This window comes from Dromiciops gliroides, chromosome 3, assembly GCF_019393635.1.
Source record: "Dromiciops gliroides isolate mDroGli1 chromosome 3, mDroGli1.pri, whole genome shotgun sequence".
NCBI lineage: Eukaryota > Metazoa > Chordata > Mammalia > Microbiotheria > Microbiotheriidae > Dromiciops > Dromiciops gliroides.
In genome coordinates, this window is record NC_057863.1 from 610,322,983 (window position 1) to 610,347,665 (window position 24,683).

The window sequence follows — 24,683 nt, forward strand, 5'->3', positions numbered from 1 at the left end:
TCTGTTACTTTGAAAATCTTTGTATTCACAGCTTCTAATACAGAGTCATGCACATAGTAGGCACTAAATTGCCATTTGTTGAATTGATAGACCGAGGGGAATGTCTTTGTCAGGATGTCTCAGTTTTGGCCAGATGTTTGATAAAAAGCCCCTCAGGATAAATATCTGAGGAAATGATGGGTCAACCTGGAGGGGATATCCCTGGTGTCATTCCCTAGGGAGTATCTTTATCCTATTCCATACCTTGAACTGAGACTTAGTGGAAGGTAGAAGACTTTAAATTTGAAAAGGAAGTGAAACTGAAGAGGTTTCTAGCATTGCCAAGAGTCAACAAGATTGGGAAGCAATAATGTGACATTTGATGGAGATGAAGTCCCATCTTTAGATTAAAAAAAAATCAACTGCACAGAGACAAAGTAGGGGAGAACCAGAATAAGAGCAACTCATGTTAGAAACTCTGAGAGGTTTTACTTTAATTTTCTAACACACCCCTTAAAGTATGCTGATCTCCAACCACAGCAAACTTTTGCCCAGGGTGCCCCACTTCCCACTCCTTAGACTTTCTTTTATGTGTTATCTTCTTAGAATGTAAGCTCCTTGAGGGAAGGGACTGTCTGTATTTGTACTCCTAGTGCTTGGATTGTTGACTGACTGCTTGAAACAGAGCCTTTCAAAGTGGCCACAGTGGTAATTGCCACAGTCCTTACCTGTCTCTGTTGTCCATCTCTCTCCTGAGACAAAGGCATATTCAGCATCAGTTCATTATTTATCTTTGTGTGTGATTGGTTCTTGTTCTCGGGTCTTGCCATCATGAACTTTATATTGCTCTCCTGTTTCTGATTTCCTCACTCTGCATCAGTCCATTCTGTTCTTCCTGTGGTTCTCAGTATATTTATTGCTCCTGCTGGTGCAGCGATATTCCATTCTGTTCATAGACCATTATGGGCTCAGCCCCCCTCCAACTGATGGATGTCTGTTTGTTTTCAGTGTTCAGCTACTATAAAACGTGCTGCTATATCTCTTGTTATCTAAGGGGCATCTAGGTTTTTGGCTGATCATAAGGCAGTGTAAATTGTGATGTGGTAGCCAAAAAAAAAAAATGACATAATGCAAATCTTCATTAATATAAATGTAGCAGGATTGCCTAATTGCATTTAATCCTGGCCAGTCCTTACCTGGACTTCTGTGCTCAGTTCTGTAGTTGCAAAAGTTTTGGAGTGACATTGGTAACCACATTTTGTTCAGAGGACATCCAGGATTTGTAGAAGTTTTATAACCCTAGGAGATAGGTGCTGTTATTATCCCTATCTTATAGATGAGGAAAACTGAGGCAAACAGAGAGGTTAAGTGACTTGCCCAGGTCACACAGCTAGTTAGTGTCTTGCATCAAACTGGGAATGTTTAGACCAGAAAAGACCCATTCTTGTCCCTGATAAGTCTGACATTTGAAGGACTGTTAGGTGAAAGGATTAGACTTACTCTTTGTAGCTATAGATAAGGGCTTCTTAAACTTTTCCCACTCACCACCCCTTTTTGCCTGAGAAATTTTTACGTGACCCTGGGTATATGGGTATATAAAATAGGTCTACCTAACCTTTTACTGTTGCCTAAGTTTTTGCGAGCCCCACATTCGTTAAACTCAGTTTAAGAAGCTTTGCTATAGATAATGGACTAGTTCACATGGTTGGAAACAAGGGAAGTGGATTTTGGCCCATTGGCTGGAAAAACTTGATAACAATTAGAGCTGTCCAGTGGTGAAATGGGTGGGCTGTCTCAGGAGGTAATAACTCTGAGATTCTATGTCCTAGATTTCTTGGGATGGCCCAGATTTCAAGAAAAATAAGTTTTACTTTCAGGGGAGGGTTTGCAAAAGAAATATCCTTAGTCAGATGATCTGTCCCAATTTTTAGCTTGAATAACATGGTCCCTGTTGATGGTGAGCTCCCTGCAATTGGAAGTTTTGCTGAATGACCACTGTCAAGGATAGCGGCAAAGATTTGAGTCCCGGGCAGGAGGATTTGTATCAGAAAATGGTTAAGGCCCCTTCCAGCCCTGTGATGCTTTTTTAGCCCAAGACTAATCATCATGGGAGATACATAGAAATAGAGGCTCACAGGTTCTCAGTTGGGAAGGACGGACCTTGGACGTAGTTTTGGCTATGGTTTTGCTTTGGCATCTATGTATATGCCGAACCCAGTCCCTCCAAGACAGTCCACTGCACTTTTGCACATCTCTCATTCTTCGGAAGGAAGCTTTTCCTTATATGGAGCTGAAATCTGCCTCTCTATAATTCTCACCCATGAACTCAGGGTGAAAAGAATGACAAATTTTCTTAGCCCCAGAGACACACATGGGAAAAGCCCAGAAGGTTTGTAGAGGAGGAGGTCAACGCAGAGCAAACTCGTGACAAATTTTAGGATGAGACGGCAGCCAAAGAAAGGCATAAGGCTTGTCACCAGGAAGTGCCAGGAGTATACTGCTAAGAGGAGAACCAAGAAGGACCTCCCCCTTTTTCTTTGTCTCATAGCTGGAAACAGGACATGAATCATGGGAGTTCTGCTGGGGCAGAAGGGCACAGTCTAGAGTCTGTTCTATTCTAGACATTCCTCAGCATCAACCACAGGAAGGAGGTCCAGCCTCATGTAGACTGGGTGGGTTAAGCCAACTGGGACTGGGGGCAAGGACTTGGGAAGAGGGAGATCCCTAAATGGGAGACCCTCTCAAGGCTGTCCCTTGAGGCCAGTTCCAGGCGAGTGCCTTTTAAATTCTTCATTTGTTTTTATTGGAGTGGTGGGGCTGGGGTGGGTGTGTGGATACAGATTTTGGATACCTGGGCAATGACTCAAGGAGACAGCTGGAGAAAGAAGTTTGGCTCCCTCGTCTGGTGGTATTTGGGGGTGAAGGCTCGTGTAGCACATTAACATCCCTAGTCTCATATATATTGCACTGGAAAGTGTGTGAGGAAGCTAGTGTAGTGTTAAGGGTATTATAAAGAAACTGAGGCTCAAGGAGGCTTGACTTGGCCATGATGACACAGGTAATGTGTGTCAGATTCAGGATTCAGACCCCCCAGCTCCAAGGGGAGCATTCTTCCTATCCCAGCATGCTACCTCCCATGTCATGGGGAATGTCCTTCCCTTTCAATCCCTCCCAGCCCCACGTTTGGGTTGCTTCTTTTCCTTTTCAGAGGTGCCCTGGGTGATCATTGTAGCCTTATTTCTCAAATATTTTAGAACCACAGAATTTTAGAGATGAAAGGCATCTTAGTGACTAAGTAGAGTTCTTGATCTTGTGTGTGTGTGTGTGTGTGTGTGTGTGTGTGTGTGTGTGAGAGAGAGAGAGAGAGAGAGAGAGAGAGAGAGAGAGAGAGAGAGAGAGAGAGATTTAGCAATAAAGTCTAGGGATTCCTTATGGCTTTAAATACATAGGATTACTATGCAATCCAATTATATTGAAATAGTTAAAAATTTTAAAAACAAGTTTATGGAGACCTCCCCACCTACCTCCTAGGATTGTTGTGAAGATCAAATGAGATTGCAAGGTGCTTAGCGCAGTGCCTGGTACACAGCACGATATTAATGTTAGCAATCATAATCATCGTCGTCATCATCCTCACTGTCATTTTTATTCCCCGCCTCCCACCTCCTCACGTGCTTTTTGGCTTGAGTTTTCCACCTCCCCAGGTAAGAATGAGGGTGGTCTGTTTGTGTGGGTGTGGAAGTGAGGGCACTTTGGCTGGCACTGAGTGGGGCAGTCCAGACTGTTTGAGCTGATGTGGATGTGGTTGTATAATAATCTTGGGCATTTCCGAAAGTATGAGGAGATGAACAGAGCCTCACTTGTGCTTACTCCTCCAATCAGAGTCTGCTCCCAACTCAGTGAACCTCAAGCCTCTCATCTCCCTGCACAATTGTAGAATTTCAGAGCTGGAACTGCTGTTTCACTACAAGCTTGGTTTTGTCTTTCAAGTCATTTAAGCAAACATTAAGTGCCTGTTGTATTCGTGGGACCGATAGGCGGATTCTCTGTCTGTTTTTTCTCTCTTTGTACTTTCCCCTACAGTGTTTTGCATACAGGAAGTACGTAATAAATGTTTGTTGAATGAATGAATGAGGATGGCACTATAATATTGAGTTCATGTATCCATGCACTTTTCATTTGATTCATACCTTTTTAGTTTCTTCTTGGATAACAGGTGGGGACTAGGTACTTCAGGGTCCTTTCAAAGACTACCATCAGGGACAACTAGATGGTGCAGTGGATAAAGCACCGGCCCTGGATTCAGGAGGACCTCAGTTCAATCCGGCCTCAGACACTTGACACTTACTAGCTGTGTGACCCTGGGCAAGTCAATTAACCCTCATTGCCCCTCAAAACCAAACCAAACCAAACCAAAACAAAGACTACCATCCATGCCTGGGAGCTCTGTGCTGTTGCTGGTGTGGTTGTACATCGTTGTTTGCATATTGGCTCCATGCTGACACAAAGTAGGCTCTTATTGGCTGATTGGCTGAACAGTATTGGAGAATTGGAGAGCAGCAAACGATGGAGGAGGAGGGGTTGCCATCTCTTTCCTGAGGGCAAGTGGGCTAAGGATACAGGTTGCTTGGACCCTCCAACCCCTCAGCCCCATTGCCTCTATGTTGCTGAACTGCAGGAAGGACTTAGATTGATGAAGCTAGCAGGATTTCCCAAGCCCATTGTTCTCTGCAGGGTCTTGCAAGGCCCAAACAGTTGTTTGAGGTCAATGACATTCCATTATGGGAAGCATCGTGACCCATGTCCAAGACAGAGGAAGCAGGGCTAGTCTGGCTGGCTGTGCTCTCAAGCCTGGACTGTGTCTGCAGTGGGTTATGTTCCCACGTTGCATTTTAGGAAGGTCAGACTATCTGGGGAACCTATGGGGATTGAGGGTTGGTGAAGGGACCAGAAGGAGACCTTCTCATTGTAAAGAATTAATTGTTATTTGAGGCGTGCTGAGGCATAAAAACTTCAAATAACAATTAATTCTTTACATCATTCATTAAAAGGATTGCTCAAGGGGACTAGGGAAGGGTTTGCCTGAGAAAGAGAAGACTTGGGCCAGGGTGTGTGTGGAGAAGGGTAGAAGTTGGAGGGAGGCTGATGGAAGGACTTTCTTTTCAAAGGAATGAATAAGTTGCCTCAAGAGATAACCAGAGTGGGGCAGCTAGGTGGCGCATTGGATAAAGCATCTGGATAAAGCATCGCCTCTGAATTCAGGAGGACCTGAGTTCAAATCCGACCTCATATACTTGACACTAGCTGTGTGACCCTGGGCAAGTCACTTAACCTTCACTGCCCCGCCAAAACCAAAACAAAAACCCCAACAACAACAAAAAAGAGATAACCAGATCTTCTAGCTGAAGCTAGACAACTACTTTTGGGGGGCATATTATGGAAGAATTACTGTTCAGTATGGGTTAGAGCTGAGGACTTCCCAGATGGTCTCCCATAATTTAGTGCCTTCTTTCTGTGGATTCTCTACAATTTATCTTGTCTATAGCTTGTTTGTACGGAGTTATTTGCATTCTGCCTCCCCCATTAGACTGTGAGCTCCTTGAGACCAGGGACTATCTTCTGACTTTTCTGTATCTCCAACACTTAGCCAAATGCCTGACACATAGTAGGTGCTTAATAAATATTTATCAACTAAAAGAAAATGTGGCGGGGGGAGCAGTTCAACAACAATAACCATCACATCCGCTCAATCTGACTGTATATGCACTGTTTCACAACCATAGCCCCCGACCTCTGCAAAGAAGAGAGGGAATGGTGCAATTTCTTCTTTTTTTGGGGGGTACAGTCCACGAAACAGGGCTAGAGCAGGAAGTGACTTGCCTGCATCATATTAGGTTGGTGGAAGAACAAGGATCAGATTCATATTTCTTACGATCCCAAATCGTCCCTGCCCTTTCTTCATTATAACACCAATGCACCAGGTGGGATTGGTTTGCCAGAGCAAGGGGGCAGCTAAGTTTGAGGGGACAGCTTTGAATGGCCTTGTGGCACTCAAAAGTTCACTCTACTCTTCAGCCATCAGGACAGTTTTGTGAGCATGGGGACCATCTTATTGCATCCTTTCTAACCTGTGTCCTGTGCACTGCTCTGCACACTGTGTGGATGAGCTGAGGGATGTGGCCAAGCCCATGCTCCTTCTTGACTTGGGGGCTTGGGGGGTGGGGGTGGGGGGAATGACTAAGCTCTCTTTATGCCTAAGGGAGGGTCTCCGGCTCTCCTCTGCGCCCAGCTGAGTTCATTTAAGGAGAAAGTGGCTTCTCATGGACACACCCTTCCCACACCCCCACCCATGATTGCAGCTGCTGGAACTGGACCCGAGTCTTCAGCCTTTGGCTGCTTCCAGCCCTGCAGAGAGATAATGCGGTCCAAGCTCAGTGGGGTTCTTTTCTCTAGAAGCCCGGGCTCCCCCTGGTGGTCATGGGCTCAAGGCGCAGGTGCTTAGCGGGGTGGGTGTGCTGGGGAAGGGATGCTGCTTAGTGTTTGATGCTGATTTCAGCACCTTCTGCTTGCCAAACACTGACTGCTGGGTGCTGGATCGGTAGCTGTTCTTTCCATACTAAGATCTCCCTCCTTTCGGGGGAGGCAGCCCAAGGCTGCTTCTACAGGAAACCTTTTCTCTGCTTCCCCCCCCCCCCCCCGCCCCAGCTGCTAGTGCCCAACCTCCCTAACTACCTGGTGTTTAACTCGTACTTTTTGTGTGCAAATTCTGGGCACACTTCTATAAAGAAAGCATGGGGGGAGCTAGGTGGCGCAGTGGATAAAGCACCGGCCCTGGAGTCAGGAGTACCTGAGTTCAAATCTCACCTCAGACACTTGACACTAGATCTTGGGCAAGTCACTTAACCCCCATTGCCCCGCAAGAAAAATAAAATAAAATAAATGGAAATATGTTAAAAAAAAAAAAAAGAAAGCATGGCCATACTAGATAGAGGTGAGCTCTTGCAGTAGGCTTGTCTCCTCCTTTGTCTATGCTCCCTGCACCTAGCCCAGTGCTTGGCAAGAGTGGGCACTTATTAACATGTTTACTGATTGATTGATTGATTGACTGATTGAGACCTGGAAGTGAGCTTGAAGGTCATGGGGTTCAGGCCTCTCATTTGACAGATGAGGAAATTCAGAGACTTGTCTGGGTCACCCAACTCAGATTCTCTGCCTGTGGATTCAGGCTTCTTTCTCCTGGTGGGAAGAAGGTGAAAACCAGCACATTTTGCCCGAGTGTTGCCACCTGCCCCTCCGTGTCTGTGGACTTTCTGCAAATCAATCGATTGAGCGGAAAATGTGCACGTGAGCTCTGAGCAAAGGGACAGTGACTTTGTCTCTGTTTCCTGTGTCAGGCATAGAGCTCAATTCTGGAGATTCAAAGAGAAAGCATCGCTGTCCTTGCCCTCAGAGTTTAGGTCCTAAGGAGACAGACATATATTCAAAATAAATGCCGAGGAGTTTGGGGAGGCAGAGAGGGTACTCAGAGGGTGGATCAGGAAAAGCTTCATGTAGGAGGGGATACTTCAGCTGGGTCTTCAGGGAAGCCAGGGGTTCCAAAAAGGTTGGGGTGAGGAGAGTATATTCCAGCATTGGAAAGCTGGGCAAAGGCATGGAGGTAGGAGAGAACATTGTGTGTGAGAGGGGCCTTAGAACATGCAATGTCAGAGATAAAAAGGAGCCTTAGAACACAGAATGTCAGAGTTGGGGGGAGGGGGGTTAGAACATAGAATGGCCGAGCTGGGAGGGCCCTTAGAACAGAGAATGCCAGAGCTGGGAGGAGTCTGAGAAGACCAATTATAAGAGAAGGGCAGAATCTTAGAAAAGATCTTAGAGATCATTTTGTTCTACCCTTTTATTTCATGGACTAGGAAACTGATGCTCAGAGAGAGGATTTTTTAGTTCTGTGTAAATTTGAAAGTCAACTTTGAGAATTCCTGGTAAGCTTCCTGACCAAGAATTGAGACTCTTTCATAGAAGGAAAAAGACACCCCCTTCAGGCCGGGTAGCCCCAAAGAGCATGGGGGTGCTTGGGGAGTTGCTGGGGTAGGTCGATGTGAAGTCAGCTGATGCTTTCCCATGTCTTTGTTGTCCAGGCTCAGGAAACTGGTGCTGGCTTCTGCTTGGCCATGGAGATGGAATGGTTGGGTTGTGTGTGCAGGCCCCAGGCCCCAGGCCCCAGGCCCCTCCCCTTTGCCCAAAAGCCAAGGCCCAAGAGGAGCCTTAGCATCTGTTCCTGCTGGGCCGGAGGAATTGCCTTCCTCTGCCCACAAACTTCCTGCCGGAAGCCCTGGGTGCTTGGGATCCAGCAGAGCCTTGGAACGCATCCTTCCTATGACAGCTGCCTCCGCCTCTGCCTCCCTAGAGTTCCAGCCAATGTCTAAACGAAACCACTCCCAGAAGAGGCCTGGTGGAGTGAGACAGGAAGGGGCTGCAACATAGGGTTGGGGCTTCCTGGGGGAACACCAAGACCAGGAGTTCTAGGTTGGCTGCCTCACGGGCCAGCTTTGTGATCTTGGGCTGTTCTGGGCCTCAGTTTCTCCATCTATAAAATGGGAACAGTGATCCTGCCCCCCCTCCCAGGGCTATTGTGAGAGTCAAATGACATAAGAGATAGGAACATGTGCTGGGAAGTAAAAATTGGTAGAGAAATGAGGTGGTTATTTTTCACCAAGTGTCTTCAAGGATCTGTGTGGTGTGTATGTGTCTGTCTCTGTCTCTGTCTCTGTCACATAAATACACACACACTCCCACCCCTTGATGAACTTGTTTCCAGAAGCCTTTGCAGCCTGGTGTAAGACCTGCCAGAATATTTATCCTCCTGCTTTGGCCTTTGTGAGCCCTGGGTTGCCAGGGCACAGTAATGAGGCAACAACTATAGTAGAAGCCAACGTTTTAGAGCATCTTGTGATACCTTCTCTCCATTGGGCCTCCCCATGATCCTCTCAGGAAGTCCTTATTGTCTGGCTCCCACCCCCCCCCCCCCCACCTTTCACACACGTTTTTGTAAATGTTATCTTTTTTTTTTTTTTTTTGGCGGGGCAGTGAGGGTTAAGTGACTTGCCCAGGGTCACACAGCTAGTGTCAAGTATCTGAGGCCAGATTTGAACTCAGGTCCTCCTGAATCTAGGGCCAGTGCTTTATCCACTGCACCACCTAGCTGCCCTCATACACGTTTTTGCCAAACCCTCCTGCTGGTTCTTCCAAGCTGGCATCCCATCTCTTGCCACCATGCTTTTGCATAGGCTGTGCCTTACAGCGCTCCCTCCTCCCTCTTGGCATTGTCCTTATCTTCCTCCAGGGAAAGAAGCTTCCTTCCCCCTGGTCTCCTTCAGGTCTCAGTGAATAACCATGGGACCTTCCCTCTGAGACTACTCCAATTTATCCTTTATCTTATTTGCATGTTACCATCCCTGGTATACTTTAATCTCCTTGAGCAGGGATTGGGTGTTTTGCTTTGTTGTTGTTGTTGTTGTTGTTGTTGTTGTTGTTGTGTGTGTTTTAAGCCCTTTTTTTTTTTTTAACCTTTTTCTCCCCCACATAGGAAACACTTAATAACTTCTAGTTGCTTTGACCTTAATGACATAGTAGAGGCTGGAAGGAAGAACTACAGACTGTAGAAGGTTAGGGCTTGAAGGGACTTTGGGACACACAATGTCAAAGATGGAAGAAACTTTAGAACTTGCAATTTTAGAACCTAAAATATCATAGCTAGAAGGGACGTTGGAAATAACCTCTGCAACTTCTAACCTTGACAGATGAGGACATTGAGGCTCGGAGATAAGAAGTGACTTGCCCAGGATCACACAGCAAGTTAGCAGTGGGAGTAGAAACAGGAGTCCACGTGTGCCAGCTCTCAGGCCATTCCTGTTGCTGCTACTTTGCCCGGCCAGGTGAGTTTGCTAAAGACTTTTTATCTACTTTGGGTATCCAAGGGAAGAGCTATGATTAACTTTGGTCCCCATCCGTTTCTTGTTCAAGAAGGAGGGAGAACTCTTTCCACAAATACAAGCACAGACATTGGAATCTTTTAACTTTTTCTACATTTCTAGAATGTCAGCCGGGCAATCCCTCATGCCAGCTAGCAGATGGCAGCAACAGAAAACTCCTGAGCCAATTATGAACATGCTCTTGAGGTGGGAAGGTTTGGTGGTTACACGCCACACCAGGCAGAATCATCTTTGGCTAGGGAGGGCAGTGACTCCTGCATAGGGACATGCCTCCAGGGCAGGGGGTGCCCACACCTGGGCATGTATTCCATGACTATTGGGAGCACATATCCCTAGGACACCCATTGAAATGAATGCTTTTCTGTACAATAGCAGGTGGAAAGAACTGAAGCAGGTTTCATAGTCTAGGGCAGAGGTGTCAAAACACCAGACCTACAACAATCCCCAGTGCCAGATTATCATTCAATTGGGAAATATTTAACAAAATAAATAAAAATAGAGATCACAGATCACAGTGGTATATAGTTTTCTAAGTCAATAGGCAGCCCTCAAGGGTCCTTATGTCCTGTCGAGTGGCCGCCATTTCTATTTGTCACCCCTGATCTGAGGCACCAGAGTAGTTGATGGTGAGGGGCTAAGTCTTTAGAATCATAGGGTTTCTGAGCTAGACGGGCCCTCAAAGCCCAGCTAGTTCAAGTGGCACCTAAAAAGAGTATTTTCCACCATCTTCCCAGTAGCCAGCCATCTAGCCTCTGCTTCCAACTCTCCACCAAGGGGGCACCCATTCTATCCAAGGGAGCCCTTTCTACACCTGTAATTGTTAGGAAGCCTTTTCTGACCTCAAGTCTAAATCGGCCATTTGCACTTTCTGCCTGTTGCTTCTCTCTTGTCTCTAGGGCTGAGCATCGCTCTTCCTTCTGATAGCTCTTCAAGACCTTGAAGATAACTATTACAGGTTCCCCCTCAAGTTTTTTCTTCTCTAGCATGAATAACCCTATTTCCATCAACTAATTGTCATGTAACATGAACTCAAGGCTCTTGGCTATCCTATCTCTTCTGGATACTCAGGTTTATCAATGCCATTTAAAAAAAAACGGATAAAAATACATTTATTAGGCACTTATTGTATGCAAACCACTGTGATAAGCATTAAGGGTACAAACAGAAAAGCAGAAAACTCCTGCTCTGAAGGAGCTTGTGTTCTAATATGGGAAGTAGTACATATATTATATGGCCTTGTTGCTTAGAATTAAACACAAGAGCCCAGCTGTGGTCTGACTCAAGCAGAATGGAAATGATGCTTATTTTAATGTAGCCCAAATTGCATTACCCTTTTTGGTTTCCATAGCACAGTGTTGATGGCTGTCAAGCTTGTAGTCCACCAACACCCCCAGATCCTTTTCTTTTAGATTATTGTCTGGCAAAATTCCCCCATCTTATATTTGATCAGAATGACAACTCCTTGAGGAAAAGGGCTATTTCCTTTTGTCTTTTTATCTCCAGCACATATCACTGAGTCTGGAACATAGTAAATGCTTAATAAATGCTTATTTGATCAATTGATCTTGTGTTACAAAGGCGGTTTTTAAAAATCTAACTATAAAATTATGATTGTCCCTACTCAGTTTTGTTTTAATTCAATCAGTTCTGTTTAGCCTATGTCAAGAGAACGAGGGTCTCTTCTCATTCCCTGGAACTTCTGACCATTGTTTTGTAACTGCAGCTTGGTAAGCTCTCCAAAACTTAAGTGTGTACCACCAGGTGGCAGTGACTGACCCTTCAAAGCAGAAAACTGAACGACATCAAACGGTCACTTTGCTTAAAGAAATACAGAAGAGCCGTCCATGCTTGCTCTCCCAGTGTCCTGGGCAGGTCCCAGAGGAGACTTGGATTTCAGTGAAGGTGCTGAGCCACACAAGCCCCCACCCTGCGCCCTGATGCTCACACTTAGAGGGGCTGCTTTAGAGCAAATGTTTGGAAAACTCCAAATAGGCACAATTCGTTATCATCTGCCTCCCTGCCCCTGTGATCCATTCAAACCCGTCCCAACTTCCCTTTTGTATGGGCGGGCATCTGGGTCAGCAGCAGAAGGGCTCGCCAAGCAGTTTGCTCCCACTGCGCTCCAGCCCCTCCCCCCCTCCCCAATTGCCTAGGATCTTGTCCAATTCCAGCTGGGTCCTTGCTGCCAGACCCTGCTTTTTATACTTATTAGGCTGAAATGGTCATTCATTCCCACCCCCCACCCCCAAACAGCTGTCCTAATTTTTCTCTCTCCACCGTCAGACTCCAGTGCCACTCCTGGTCAGTCCACCAGCAAGCACTTATTTTTTGATTTATTTATTTATTTATTTATTTTTTTGGGTGAGGCAATTGGGGCTAAGTGACTTGCCCAGGGCCACACAGCTAGTAAGTGTTAAGTGTCTGAGGCTGGATTTGAACTCAGGTCCTCCTGACTCCAGGGCCGGTGCTCTATCCGCTGTGCCACCTAGTTGCCCCAGCAAGCATTTATTAAGTGATTTCTATGTGCCAGCAGTGTGCTGAACTCCTTTTCTTCTCTTTCTGAGAGAAACTGAGGCATTTGGCCAACATTGCTCTGTGCTCTGAGAAGAGGCAGCGTGTTTGCAAAGACCATTGCTGGGAGTGTCCCCCTAGAGATTGGCTTCATTCCTAATTGTTCTCTTTCTGTGTCTCTCACCCCCCCCCCCCCCCCGCCCCGGCTTTTCATTTCTCTATCCTTTCCTTTCCTTCATTAGCAAACTCTTAGAAAGTCATTTCTACCTTGTGCTTTGCTTCCTTCTCATCTCTTCACTTCCAAGGGCTTTCTAAAAGGTCACCGGATGCAGCAACATTTTCTTTAGCCCTCCTCCTCCTTGAGCTCTCTGCAGCACTTGGCACTTCCCTCCCAAAGAGGCTCCATTGGTCTCCTTGGCTCTGCTGCCTCCTCTTTGTCCTCTCTGCTCCTTACGTATGGCTGGGTCCTGAGACTTTGCCTCAGTCCCTCCTCTCTTCTACAGTGTCTTCCTCAGGGACTTCTCCCATTCCCATCGACTTAATTATTGCCTCTGTACTTGCAGATGGCTCCTAAATTCCTATATCTAGTCCAGCTTTCTCTCATGAAGAGTGTTCCTGTGTTTCTGCATGTTTGCTGGACAGCTCCCCTTGGCTTCCCCACCTCAGCATCTCAGCGTGTCAGCTCGCCATCCCCTCCCTAATCCTGACCTTCCTATCTGCTTCCCTGTTTTATTGATGCCGCCACTGTCCTTCCAGTCACCCGGGCTTGAAAGCCGAGTCATCTTCAATCCCATCTGTGTCGTGATTTGTCCCCTAGACATATCCTGTACCTGCACTCTTCACTCATGCTGCCATCTTTCGCTGTGTTCTCTGGAATGCCTGCTCCATAGTTAATAAAGTTGCTTTTGTCTTATCCCTTTTTTCCACTCCCTCTGCTTTCAGGCTCTCAGTGAGACCTGGCCCACCCTTTCCAGTACTGTTTGCAATTTCATTCATGTGCCCCCCCCCCCAACCTCACTGATTATAGTGAGGGAGTTGGAATGCTACTTGCTCCCCATTACTACTTTCATACTCTCCCTTTACCACACTCACTCAGTAATCTCTCCTCCTTTGAGGTTCATTCAATCCAAATTTATCACCCAATCATGATTATCCTGGTACCTCCTGTCTACCTACCCCCAAGATATTCTGTTTTCTTCAACATGTTCACTGCATAGCTTAGTTTTTCCTCCCCATCTCTTGTCATGATACTAGTTGATTTCAACATACATATTAATATTTCCAGTTCATCGATCTGTGTCATTTCCAAGACTTACTTCTCTACCCCACCTCAACTACACACAGAGAAGGTCCTAGCCTTGATCTTGTCATCAACAGTAAGTATCCCACTTCCATGTTCAGGAACTCTGAAATTCTCTTATCTGATTATCATCTTCTGTTGTTCTATATATTTTGTCATTCTATCTTCCCCTCTACCTTACAACCCCCAGCCCTGTTCTTCATCCACACTCACCAAGACTTCCTCCCCTCAGTTTTTCCCCAGGCCATTACCCTTCTGCTGCCCGTATCTTTAGCTTTCCTCATCTCAACCCCCTGACAACCTTTCACCGTCCCCCATACTTTGCCCCCTTGTCCTCTCACCAGTCATACCTTGCCAGGCCCCAGCCTTGGATTATTCCCACCATCTATTGCCTTCACTACTATTCATATGTTCTCTTAATTGATTGCTGTGTACCTCAGTTTGCTCATCAGTAAAGTGGGGCTAATAATAGCACCTACCTGCCAGGGATGTTGTGAGGATCAAAGAAGATAATGATTGTAAAGTGTTTGGCATAGTGTCTCCCTGGCATGTAGTAGGTGCTCTGTAAGTGTTTGCTATGATCACCCTGGACTCCTTTCAGGTACCATTTGGACTGGATGTCCTCTGAGCATCCTTCCAATTTTAAGATTCTTTGGGTTCAGGTTGAGGCTTGGGCTCAGCAGCAAAGTAGGTAAAAATAGGGGTCTCTTCCATTGACCCTGGGGATTGTAATTAGAGGAGCTGGTGTCCGGGAAGAGAATTTACTCTTGGGGGTTTGCTTTCTGACACATGCCCATCCCATTTTCTTCCTTCAGACTGATGAGGGTCCCAGGCTGCAAGAAGAACCAGTGGATACAGGGAGAGAGTTGACTATTTCTCATTCCCTTGAGCTACACTAAAGAGAAGCCCGGACATGGCTGAACATTCAGGGTACAAGGAGGTCACTTCCACTCGCCACCTGCGGTTTAAGCTGCAGAGTCTCAGCCGCCGCCTGGATGAGCTGGAGGAAGCCACCAAAAGCCTCCAGAAGGCTGAAGATGAGCTCCTGGAGCTGCAGGACAAGGTGATCCAGGCCGAGGGCAGCAACTCGAGCATGCTGGCCGAGGTGGAGGCACTGCGCAAGCGGGTGTTGAAGATCGAGGGGAAGGACGAGGAGATCAAGAGAGCGGAAGACTTGTGTCAGCTGATGAAGGAGAAGCTGGAGGAGGAGGAGAGCCTGACCCGGGAGCTGAAGGCGGAGATCGAGCGGCTCCAGAAGCGGATGGCTGAGCTGGAGAAGCTGGAGGAAGCCTTCGGCCGGAGCAAGAACGACTGTACCCAGCTGTGCCTGAGCCTGAATGAGGAGCGGAATCTGACCAAGAAGATCTCGTCTGAGCTGGAGACCCTCCGGTGCAAGGTCAAAGACCTGGAGTCTTCGGAGGACAGGCTGGGCAAGACCGAGCAGAGCCTGGTGTGCGAGCTCGAGAAGCTCAAGTCGCTGACTTTGAGTTTTGTGAGTGAGAGGAAGTATTTGAATGACAGGGACAGAGAAAACGAGAAACTTATCAAGGAGCTGACCCAGAAACTGGAGCAAAACAACAAGGTCAACCTGGTGGACCACACCAGGAACGCCTCCACCCTCCTGGATAGAAATGACCTCCGCATCGAAGACGGCATCTCGTCCACGCTGCCATCCAAAGAAGCCAGGAGGAAGGGCGCGCTGGACTACCGCAAGCAGGGGGAGAACGAAACGCGGAACAAGTCGGAGAATGAAAAGAATCGCAATCAAGAAGACAACAAAGTTCAAGACCTCAACCAAGAAATCGAGAAACTCAAAACTCAGATCAAACATTACGAATCTCTGGAGGAGGAGCTGAAGAAAATGCGGGCCCAAAACAATGACCTGAAAGACAGTTACCTGAGCGAGCAGAATAAGAACAAGCTCTTGGCCAGTCAGCTGGAAGAGGTGAGGCTGCAGCTGAAGAATCAGAAGGACCTTGAGAACGGGGAAGTGCTGGACAGTGAGGAGTCTCTGCTGGTCGGCAAGGGCAGGCAGCACGAGAGGCCCAAGTACCGAGGGCTTGTCAACGAGTCCCCTACGTCCAAGTACAAGGCGAGGGAACACTCTCCCCAGCACAAAAGGGGAGAGAGGCTTCGGAACAAGGAGCACGTTCTCAGCAATGACAATGCCCCTCAGAACAGCCGGCAAGCCGGCTGTCCCAGCTCCGTGAACCGCAGGGGCACCAAGGCTTCTGGCGCTGTGGTGGGCACGGACAACATCTCCCAAGAGGCCAAGAGACCCGATACGGCCGGTTCTCTGAGTGAAGGCAAGAGGACCAGGGAGCAGCCGTCGGTGCTGAGTCGCTATCCCCCGGCGGCCCAGGAGCACCGCATGCTGAAGGGAGTCTCCAAATCAGGACACGAGAATGGGTTAAAGGGCAAGGTGGAAAAGACATCCCAGGTGTTTAACGATGCCAACCATGGCCGTGGGTCTGAGGATAGGTCCAGCAGGACAGACCACACTGCGGCCTCGGCGGGGAACAAAGTGTTGAAGGTGAATCGGGCAGTGGCTTTGGATGCCTCTTTGGAAGCCATGTCAGCCAAGAAGATCCTCAACCCCACCGGGGGAAATCAGGTCTCTTCAGGGCTGGCTGCAGAATTGGGCACCTCTAAGGCCGCTGATCCTTTGGCCTCATCTCGGAGATTGTCCTCCGAAGGACTGTCAAAATGCAAAAGGCCCGCGAACGGCCAGGTTGCTGAGAGCAGCCCTCCCAGTCTGAAGCCTCCGATTTTATCCAAGGTTTCTTCTGGCTCTAGGAGTCAGGAAGACATTCTTCAGGGCTTTGTGGCACAAGACAAGGAAGATCAAGAGCAGCCTGTGCCCGTGGTGACAGAGGACAGCAGTCAGCACGAGGCGCTGAGGTGCAGGGTCATCAAACCCAGCGGTCGAGAGAGACTGGACCTCGAAGACGACATGGACACTGATTCTCTGGTCACTGCCAAGCTAGTCAACACCACCATCACACCGGAGCCAGAGCCCAAGAGGCAGCACAGCACCAGAGAAACGCCCCGGTCCCGGGCAGCGCTTAGGACGCCCCTGTTTGATGGTGACAGAGACGCCGGGGCAGATGCGGAAGCTGTTAAACCTGTGAGAGGCGCTGTGGAGTTTCAAGACGCCAACAGCTCAGGAGTCAAAGGCCGTCGGCCCTTCAGCCCCAGAGAGGCCTTGAGGTCCAAGGCAGTGATTAAGCCTGTCATTATTGATAAGGATGTGAAAGAGGTCATGGGGGGAGGTGGGGCAGAAGCCATCTCAGAGAAACCAAAGCCCACCTCCAGAACCGTGCCAAACAAAGTGACGAGCTGCATAACCATCTACCCCGTGGAGGTGAGCAGCCCCAGGGGGAGCATAAGCGAAGCTCCCAGAGAGAGACATACCTCCACCAGCAACATCCAGGTGGTGCCCAGTGAGATGTCCTCGGTCACCAACCACATCAGCCTGCCTTTTGAGATCTCCATTAACAAGAATGATATCACGAGGCAGATCTCAGAGGCTGACCAAGCTGGGGACCTGCCCCCGAGGGGCAGGCCAGAGACGGTGGTCTCCAGGAGCAGTATTACCATCAAGCCATCAGAGCCTGCGGAGAGGAACAGCCAAGAGCCCCCCTCAGAGACCTTTAGGTGGAAGAGCCACCGTCCGCCTTTGGAGATGGAGCCGGTCGACGCCAAACACGTCACAGTGCGCAGCGCCTGGAGAAGCAGGCGGGACTTGAACTCTCTGGAAGATTCCCCAGCCCACGGAGGCAAAACCACAGATCTCCCCAATGCCTACACGCAGAGGTCTTCCACAGATTTCTCAGAACTGGAGCGGCCCAGGCCCTCTCCCTTTGAGCAGGGCACACGCAGGGGGGCAGGGAATCCAAGGGATGCCCCTGATGCCCCTGAACTGTCTTCCCGAAGAAGCCAAAGCAGCCTCACGGTGTCCGAGGTTCTCACCAGGCGGGGCCGGGCTGGTGACTCGGTCACTGCTGCTGCCTTGAGCCGCCCAGCAGGCCTGGTAAGTTACCTCCTCTTCCCTCCCACCCCAGGAACCTCTTAGAACTCTCCCCTGTGTGAAAGCTGCCAGCTGGCGGCTATTGAACTTCAAAGGGTAGAACTCAGAACATTGGGGTAAGTATGGGGTGGGTAGATGGCGGCAGGGAGGAGCAGAGATGGCAGAACTAGGCTTGGTCAGATATGTTCAGGATAGGATTCCTGTTCACACACGGGTTGAGCTTTTATTCACTAAGTTATCTTTCAACTCTGAAATTTTGTGATTCTGCCCTATGCGACCCAGAGGAACTTGTGGCTACAAGAAAAGCTTTGTTTCTCCCTTGGACCTGAGTTGAATGGTTTGTTTACCGAAGGGACTTTATAAATATGGATTGAATTTTCATTCTTTTATGAAATCATGCTCCCTTCCCCATGTGGATTAAGTAGCTTTTGACCCCTGACCCCAGATCCTTAACCACCCCTTGCTGGGGATAGAGACTGGATCTGTGATTTTGCTGGCTCAGAGAGGAAACTCTTGGGTGAGGAGCTCCCTCAGTTCCTCAAGCGACTTGCCTAAGGTCATACAGCCAGTGTGTGTCAGTGGCTCTCTGTTACTCCCTGTTAGCCAGCTCCTTGCCAACCATTCTCAAAAAGTCATGCCCTTAGGGGCAGCTAGGTGGCAAAGTGGATAAAGCACTGGTGCTGGATTCAGGAGGACCTGAGTTCAAATCAGGGCTCAGACACTTGACACTTGACACTTACTAGCTGCGTGACCCTGGGCAAGTCACTTAACCCTCATTGCCCCACCAAACACCTCCCCCCCAAAACAAAAACAAAGTCATGCAATTGGTCAGTAGGGGGCTCGTGTAGGAATATGTATATGGCTCAGGACAAGACCACCTTCCCAAGGAATAAAAAAAGACCCAAAGCCATCTGTTTTACTGGTGGTGGGTGCATCATTTTGTGTTCAGAGTACTACGTTTTAGTGGCTAGGGATGAATATTAGGCACTGGACCATTACTTTGTAAGATGAAGTAAATGTGACATGATTTCCTTCCCCATCAAGAGGTTTGGCCAATCTCTTAACCTTCATTATTATTGACTTAGGAAGGACCTGCAGGGAAAGGAGAAAAATCAGGATGAGATGAAAGAGGTTGGAGAGAGGGAGATCAATGGAAAGGGAAAGGTCAGAAGGGTATTAGTAAAGTAGTGCCTCTCTAACGTAATATAGTGGGAGGCTTCTCACTGGGCTCATTGGGAGAAGAGGTCTGGTGGAAAACTCTGTTATTATCATTATTAATCTTAATTATTTACTGGGAGAATTGGAGCCAGATTTCATTTTCTCTCAAGCATCTCCCTCACCTATGAAGGGGGTAGCTTCTTGAACTGCGATGCCCCATACCATTCTCTGTGCCCGTGCCAATAGCAGTCTTCCCAAGGATGTGCCCTTTCTCTCCTGTTCTAGGAGTGCCAAGTGCTTTCCTATTTGCTTGCTCTAGCCCAAGAATGCCCCCTTCACCAGCCACTGCAGCACGCCATCCCTGCTTCAAGCAGATGTCTTCTGGGCTGTGAAATTCCAGCAGGTTATACCCAGATGAGGAGACAGAAGTAGCTGGGGATCGTAGATTTGGACCCAAAACAGAACATTTAGTCTAATTCCCTCCCTCTCACTCCCCCATTTTACAAATGAGAAAACAAGCCTGGAGGTTGTGATTCTTCTTAGTTCCAGAGGTAATAAGTCAAACACTCCAATCTAGGTCTCAGGGACCAGAGGCCTTCAGTTTAATCACAGGACCATCCCTAACCCACTCAAGGACAGACTGGTCCAAATGGTGCTAGGCCCCCAAGGCTTCTGGGGATAGTATGAACTTGGGCCAGACCAGATCTCTAGGGAGTCTTCATGGGCTGGACTGGACCTCGAGCCCCTGTGATTGGTGCCTGGAAGGTTCTCTGGCTGGATGGGTTTGGTTTGGGAGGGGCTGTCCCCTCATCTCCCTCCCAAGCCCTCACCTCCCTGGGTCTCCCTGGCATAGGAGGAAGCTGAAGGCAGTAACCCCAATCCCTTTCGATGGCAGCACAATTGCTTGGAAAGGCCAGAGCTGCCTGCCAAGTGGCCTCCTGAGCACACACGGGTTCGAGCTGAAGAACGGCTCCGTCGGGCCAAGCACTCCTCCGAAGAGAACTGATCTGATGGGTGAGACACGTTCTTCTGCATCTTCTATATGTCGGGTTATCTTGGTACCAGGAACGCCAGCACTTGGCCAGACTGGGGGGCCCTTCCCCCCCTGTTTGTTCCCCACAGAGTTCATGTCACCCCTGCTTTTTAGCTTGAGGGCTTGCTTCACAGGGGCCAGGAATTTAAATGAATGGGGCAGGGCGCAGGTGGGCAATGATTTGAACAAACCACAGAATAAGAAGCCCAAATCTCTTAGCAACCTGCCCTGGCATGAGCCTGGGCAGAGGATCTCTGTAGGCAAAGTCTGAACATTTTCTGGCATTAAAAATCTTGAGCCCTTGGGGGCAGGTAGGTGGCGCAGTGGATAGAGCACTGGCCCTGAAGTCAGGAGTACCTGAGTTCAAATCCGGCCTCAGACACTTGACACTTACTAGCTGTGTGACCCTGGGCAAGTCACTTAACCCCAATTGCCTCACTTAAAAAAAAAAAATCCTGAGCCCCTCATCACACAGCCCCACCTTGTGCCCAGCCCAGTGCTGTGGCCTTGGGTGAGGGGGGTTCCAAGGTCAGTCGTTCTCTCTGGATCCAGGTCAGAGGGAAAGGGTTCTGGGCCCATCCAGAAAGGTTTTCCTACGCCCCTTTTCTCCCCTCAAAACACACGCCCTACCTTTTCCTCCCCTTTCTTGGAGAAGCCTTGCTGTTTTCTCTCCCCTCCTCAACACCTTGTTTGTCTTGTAGGTAGCTCCTGCTCTGCTGGGTGGATTTCCAAGATTCTGATTCCCTTCTCCCTGCAGAGGATCCATTCCGTGGTCTGCCCCGAGGGGATGCTTTCTGACCACACACCCTTCAGCCACCAGCTGCAAAGCCATCTCCCATCCTTCTCCGCCCTGAGCATTCTTGACAAGCAGACTACAATGAAGAGCAGTGTGTCTGGTGGGAGGCTGCTCTGGGGGTCCCTGAGCCCAAGCCCCAGGGTGGCATCTTGGGTATGTGGACTTTAGCCCTGTGTCTGGGCTGACTGCTCCCCAAGGGGCCATCCATCAGTGACACATCTTAGCCAGACCTCTCCAGACACCACCTAGGAGGACTAAGAAGGGGCCCGTGCCCTCCATATTCCCTTCACCAAGCACTGGAGGCTTGGCTGGCTCAAGAGTTTGCCTGCAGGATCCCAAGGCTGCAAGCCTCACCTTGACTTCTCATAGCAGGGTGTCATCCCCACCCCGCTTGGGGAGGGGGCAAGGATCCTAAGACTGTGCTAGGCCTGACCTGGCACACTCTCTTTCCCCACCTCCCCCTAGTCAGGATGAATCCCTTTCCCATTTGTCACCCCCTGGAGCAATAGATCCAAGGAGAGGCAGACACTAGTGTGCTGCCCCTAGCCCCTGCCTTCTCCCCGGACCCTTTCCCCTCGAGAACCGCACTTTACTGAGTCAATGCAATCCTTGAAGATTGGCTGGAAAGGGGCTTTCTGTGGATTATAGTTTCCTGCTGCCTCCATCAGCAAAATGAGAGGGGAAAATCATGGAGGTTGGGGAGGGGGGAGGATGATTCAGATTCAGAATGCAGCAAATTTTTCCAAATTCCATCTGAAGAAAAAATTTTTTAAAAATTAAAAACTTTAGCGATTGGTCAGTCACCTTGTACAAGGGCCATTGCCCAAGTAGCTTTGTTCAGATGCCAAACTTAGCCATAGCCGGCCTTGATGGGCGGGCTCACCACATTGGAAAGGCATTGGTTTGGGCCTGCCTGGCTCCTAAGCCCCCTCTCCCAGAATGCCGAGCTGGAGGGGACCTGCTAATCCAAGCCCCTCCACTTTACACAGGGTGAACATGAGGGGTGTTAGTTCATTCAACTTCCCTGAGGTCCTATGGCCAGGTCATTTCTCCCGACTCCCAAGCTGATGGTGTTCTCTCTATGACCCAACACATCCCGTCTTATCCTTGCTGGGGTTACACCCCTTGAATCATCCTTTGTAAGAACTCACCTGGTTTAAGGTTCTAGTTTGGGGAACAGGGCTGATCAACCCTCAATTCTCTGGTGTCTCTGGCCCTGGCAGGGCCCAAGGACGCACCTCCCCTTTTCTCGGGCTGTGCCTGGGAGTTACAGGTCCTGGTTGCTATGCAGGAACCGTGCCCATACCTCCCTCTTCGTGTTTTGCCAAACATGGGCTTGTATTCCTGGGGCTGTCCCTACTTCTCCCCTCGTTGTCACAGTCCTTATATTATGTGCACCCCTTCCCCCCGACTCCCTGCCTCCTCACTGACTCAGCAGGCAGGGCCCTCTTGGCTAAGCGTCCGGTTTTAACAGCTAGCAGAGCTGCTTGTCCCAAAGTCACCTGAGGCTGCTGCCCCTCCATTGGCTGGGAGCTCCAGGACACCTGGACCCTCTCAGGTGATAGCTGCTGAAAGGGGGGGAAATGGACGCTCCAGCCCAGATCCTTGACAGCTTTCCTCCTCGTGCCCCAGATGTCGGAGCTTGAATAGGACTCCTGAGTGTCTGTCATACGCTCAGCTAGGTGCCAACATTGTGACTCCACCATGCTTAAGTGGCACTGCTCACTGCCGTGTGGGAGGGCAATAAATCATGGTGACCTCTTGCTGAGGCCACCGTCTTGAAACCTGAGTGCAATAGGGTTTGATTGTAACTAATATTTCAGGATAAGTATTTCACCTCCCTTCCCCTCAACTTGCACAGTTCCTAGGACCCCTGACAGATTTATTTTTGGTGTTGCAGAAAATACTGGGTATAATTGCCTAGCCAAGAGTCCGAGGCCTGGCTCTCTGGGGCTTGGCAGTGGTGAGGATCCCCTAGGGTTCAGCAGATTCCAAAGTTAGATGCTATGTGACAGCATCACTCACTGCACCTTCCTAAGAAGTAGCTGGAGGGGCTAAAGGACACGTCCCATCCAGAGCCTTCTCTTGGATTGAAATGCCTTGCATCCCTGGGGTCCAGAGGCCCATTCACTGGGAAGTGGGAAAGGGACTGGCCTGGGAGAGAAGCAAACCCATTCAAACCAAATCCTCTGAACAAAGAGAACGGGTTTTCTTTGGATGAGGTGCAGAGTAGAACGGAGCGTGGGTGAGAAGCCCGGTGCATTCTCAAGTCTCCAGATACTTCTCTAGCACTGGAGGAAGCTGGTGGAGTTGGGGGAATGAAGCCTGAAATTGGACGGTGAATGAGTCATGAGCCAGCCTTCCTCCCTGTGCCTTTTTTTTCCTCATGCCCCCTGCACCCACACTCCCTTGGCCATAGAGATCTGATAAGCCAGCTACAGAGAGACAAGGCCTTTCAGGAGTGGTGGGAGATGAATCGTGGAAGTGGGTCCTCAGGGGTCACTGGGTACCGAAGCCCCTGCAGCTCCAGGAGAGATCACACACACACCACCCTGGTCAGATCGGCTGGGGCCGATACTGTTCTGAGCCCCCGAGTAAGCAGCTATGGGGTTCAGCAGCCTCTGGGTAGTCAGCTAGTGAGCGTCATGACGCTTGGGGTGGGGGAAGGCTGTTGGTGCCTCCAATGCTGGCGGAGGAGGATCTCGTCCACGCTAACATCCCCACTTGGAGGTTTCCAAAGGCGGCTTCAGAACTGGTGCTTGTAGGCCTCTGGTGGTGGTCCTGAGTTCCCTCCAGGGGACTCCATGGCTCCAAAGGATGGACGGATGGCACAGCTGTCCCTCCTGCCATAGGAGAGGTGCTGCATTCTCCTGCTGCTGCTTAGCAGTTCAGAACACGTATGAATGGAATGTATTTTTAAAAGAATAAAATATATTTTTTTGTATTTTAAAAGTTGGGTGGGGTAGGGAGGTAGTGCTATAAAGTCGTTGAGTTACAGGCAGAAAACTAACCCTCGTTGCTGTGTGTTCCAGTCTCTCTCCAAGTCAGCCCATTCCAGCTCACTCAGTCCAGCGCCTTGGGGTGGTGGCCACCACCGCTACCTCGGTGGCCACTGCCTTGGCTGCTCCTGGTCCTCCGCCCCACCGCCATTCTTGGTCTAAGCATGTGAGATAGGAGGAGGCCCGGCAGCGCGGCTCCTGCCTCCTCGGCTGCATGTTTAGCTGAAGCCCGTTTGTCTGCATGTATCCTCTGGCTCTGAAGCTGTCAGCCTGCAGCACGATATGTAACCAATAAAGCTCTCCAGTTTCTTTGTGCTGTTTGTGTCTGGTGGTCGGTGCAGGATTGGCCGGCGTCGCTGTCTTCACTGTGGTGTGTGCACAGCTGGTGTGTGTGTGTGTGGGGGGGCGGCTTTGTGCTGTGGTGGGCCACCTTACAACTTGGTTGGCGATGAATGTCTTTAATTCATCCAAAATGCTGTTTGGGGACTGGGGAAGGGCCTAGGAATGCCCCAAGTGGAATGTGATCCAGTCCAATGCCACTCGCTTTGCCACTGGGGCAACACTGAGCATGTGAGGCAGAGCAGGTAGAAGCCCCGGAGCCAGTTAGTGGAGGAGCTCAGAACCCAGCTCTTACTTCATTACTGAAACCCCCCTCCTTTCCCATTTTGCCCAAACAGCAAGTTACTGGGGTGAGGTCAAAGGGATCCTTAGGTTTGGAAACTAGTTTCATCTGCCACCAGAACGGGTTCATTTTATAGACCATTACACATTTGTGCTGACAAGGACTTGAGATCCGTCCCTCCCCATCCCACCCCTTTAAAGATGGAGAGGTCTGGGTAAGGGATTGTCTGTTGTGACACAACTAAGGGGACCCATTCTCTCCCTGGC

At 49.3% G+C, this 24,683-nt stretch overlaps 1 protein-coding gene across 5 annotated transcripts in view; it reads left to right on the top strand.

Annotated features, from left to right (window-relative positions):
• LUZP1 (leucine zipper protein 1) overlaps positions 1-24,104 on the top strand; it is a 100,753-nt gene extending 76,649 nt beyond the window's left edge. For 2 of the 5 annotated variants that reach the window (XM_043995068.1, XM_043995069.1), the window contains 4 exons: positions 9,777-9,911; positions 14,595-17,812; positions 19,821-19,981; positions 20,702-24,104. In XM_043995068.1, coding sequence (XP_043851003.1) covers positions 14,693-17,812; positions 19,821-19,973 — 3,273 coding nt within the window. In that variant the 5' untranslated portion in view covers positions 9,777-9,911; positions 14,595-14,692 and the 3' untranslated portion in view covers positions 19,974-19,981; positions 20,702-24,104. Of the gene's footprint in view, positions 1-9,776; positions 9,912-13,764; positions 13,856-14,594; positions 17,813-19,820; positions 19,982-20,701 lie in introns of all 5 variants that reach the window. The other 3 variants (XM_043995070.1, XM_043995071.1, XM_043995072.1) reach the window with 3 other exon arrangements.
• Positions 24,105-24,683: the final 579 nt, after the last annotated feature.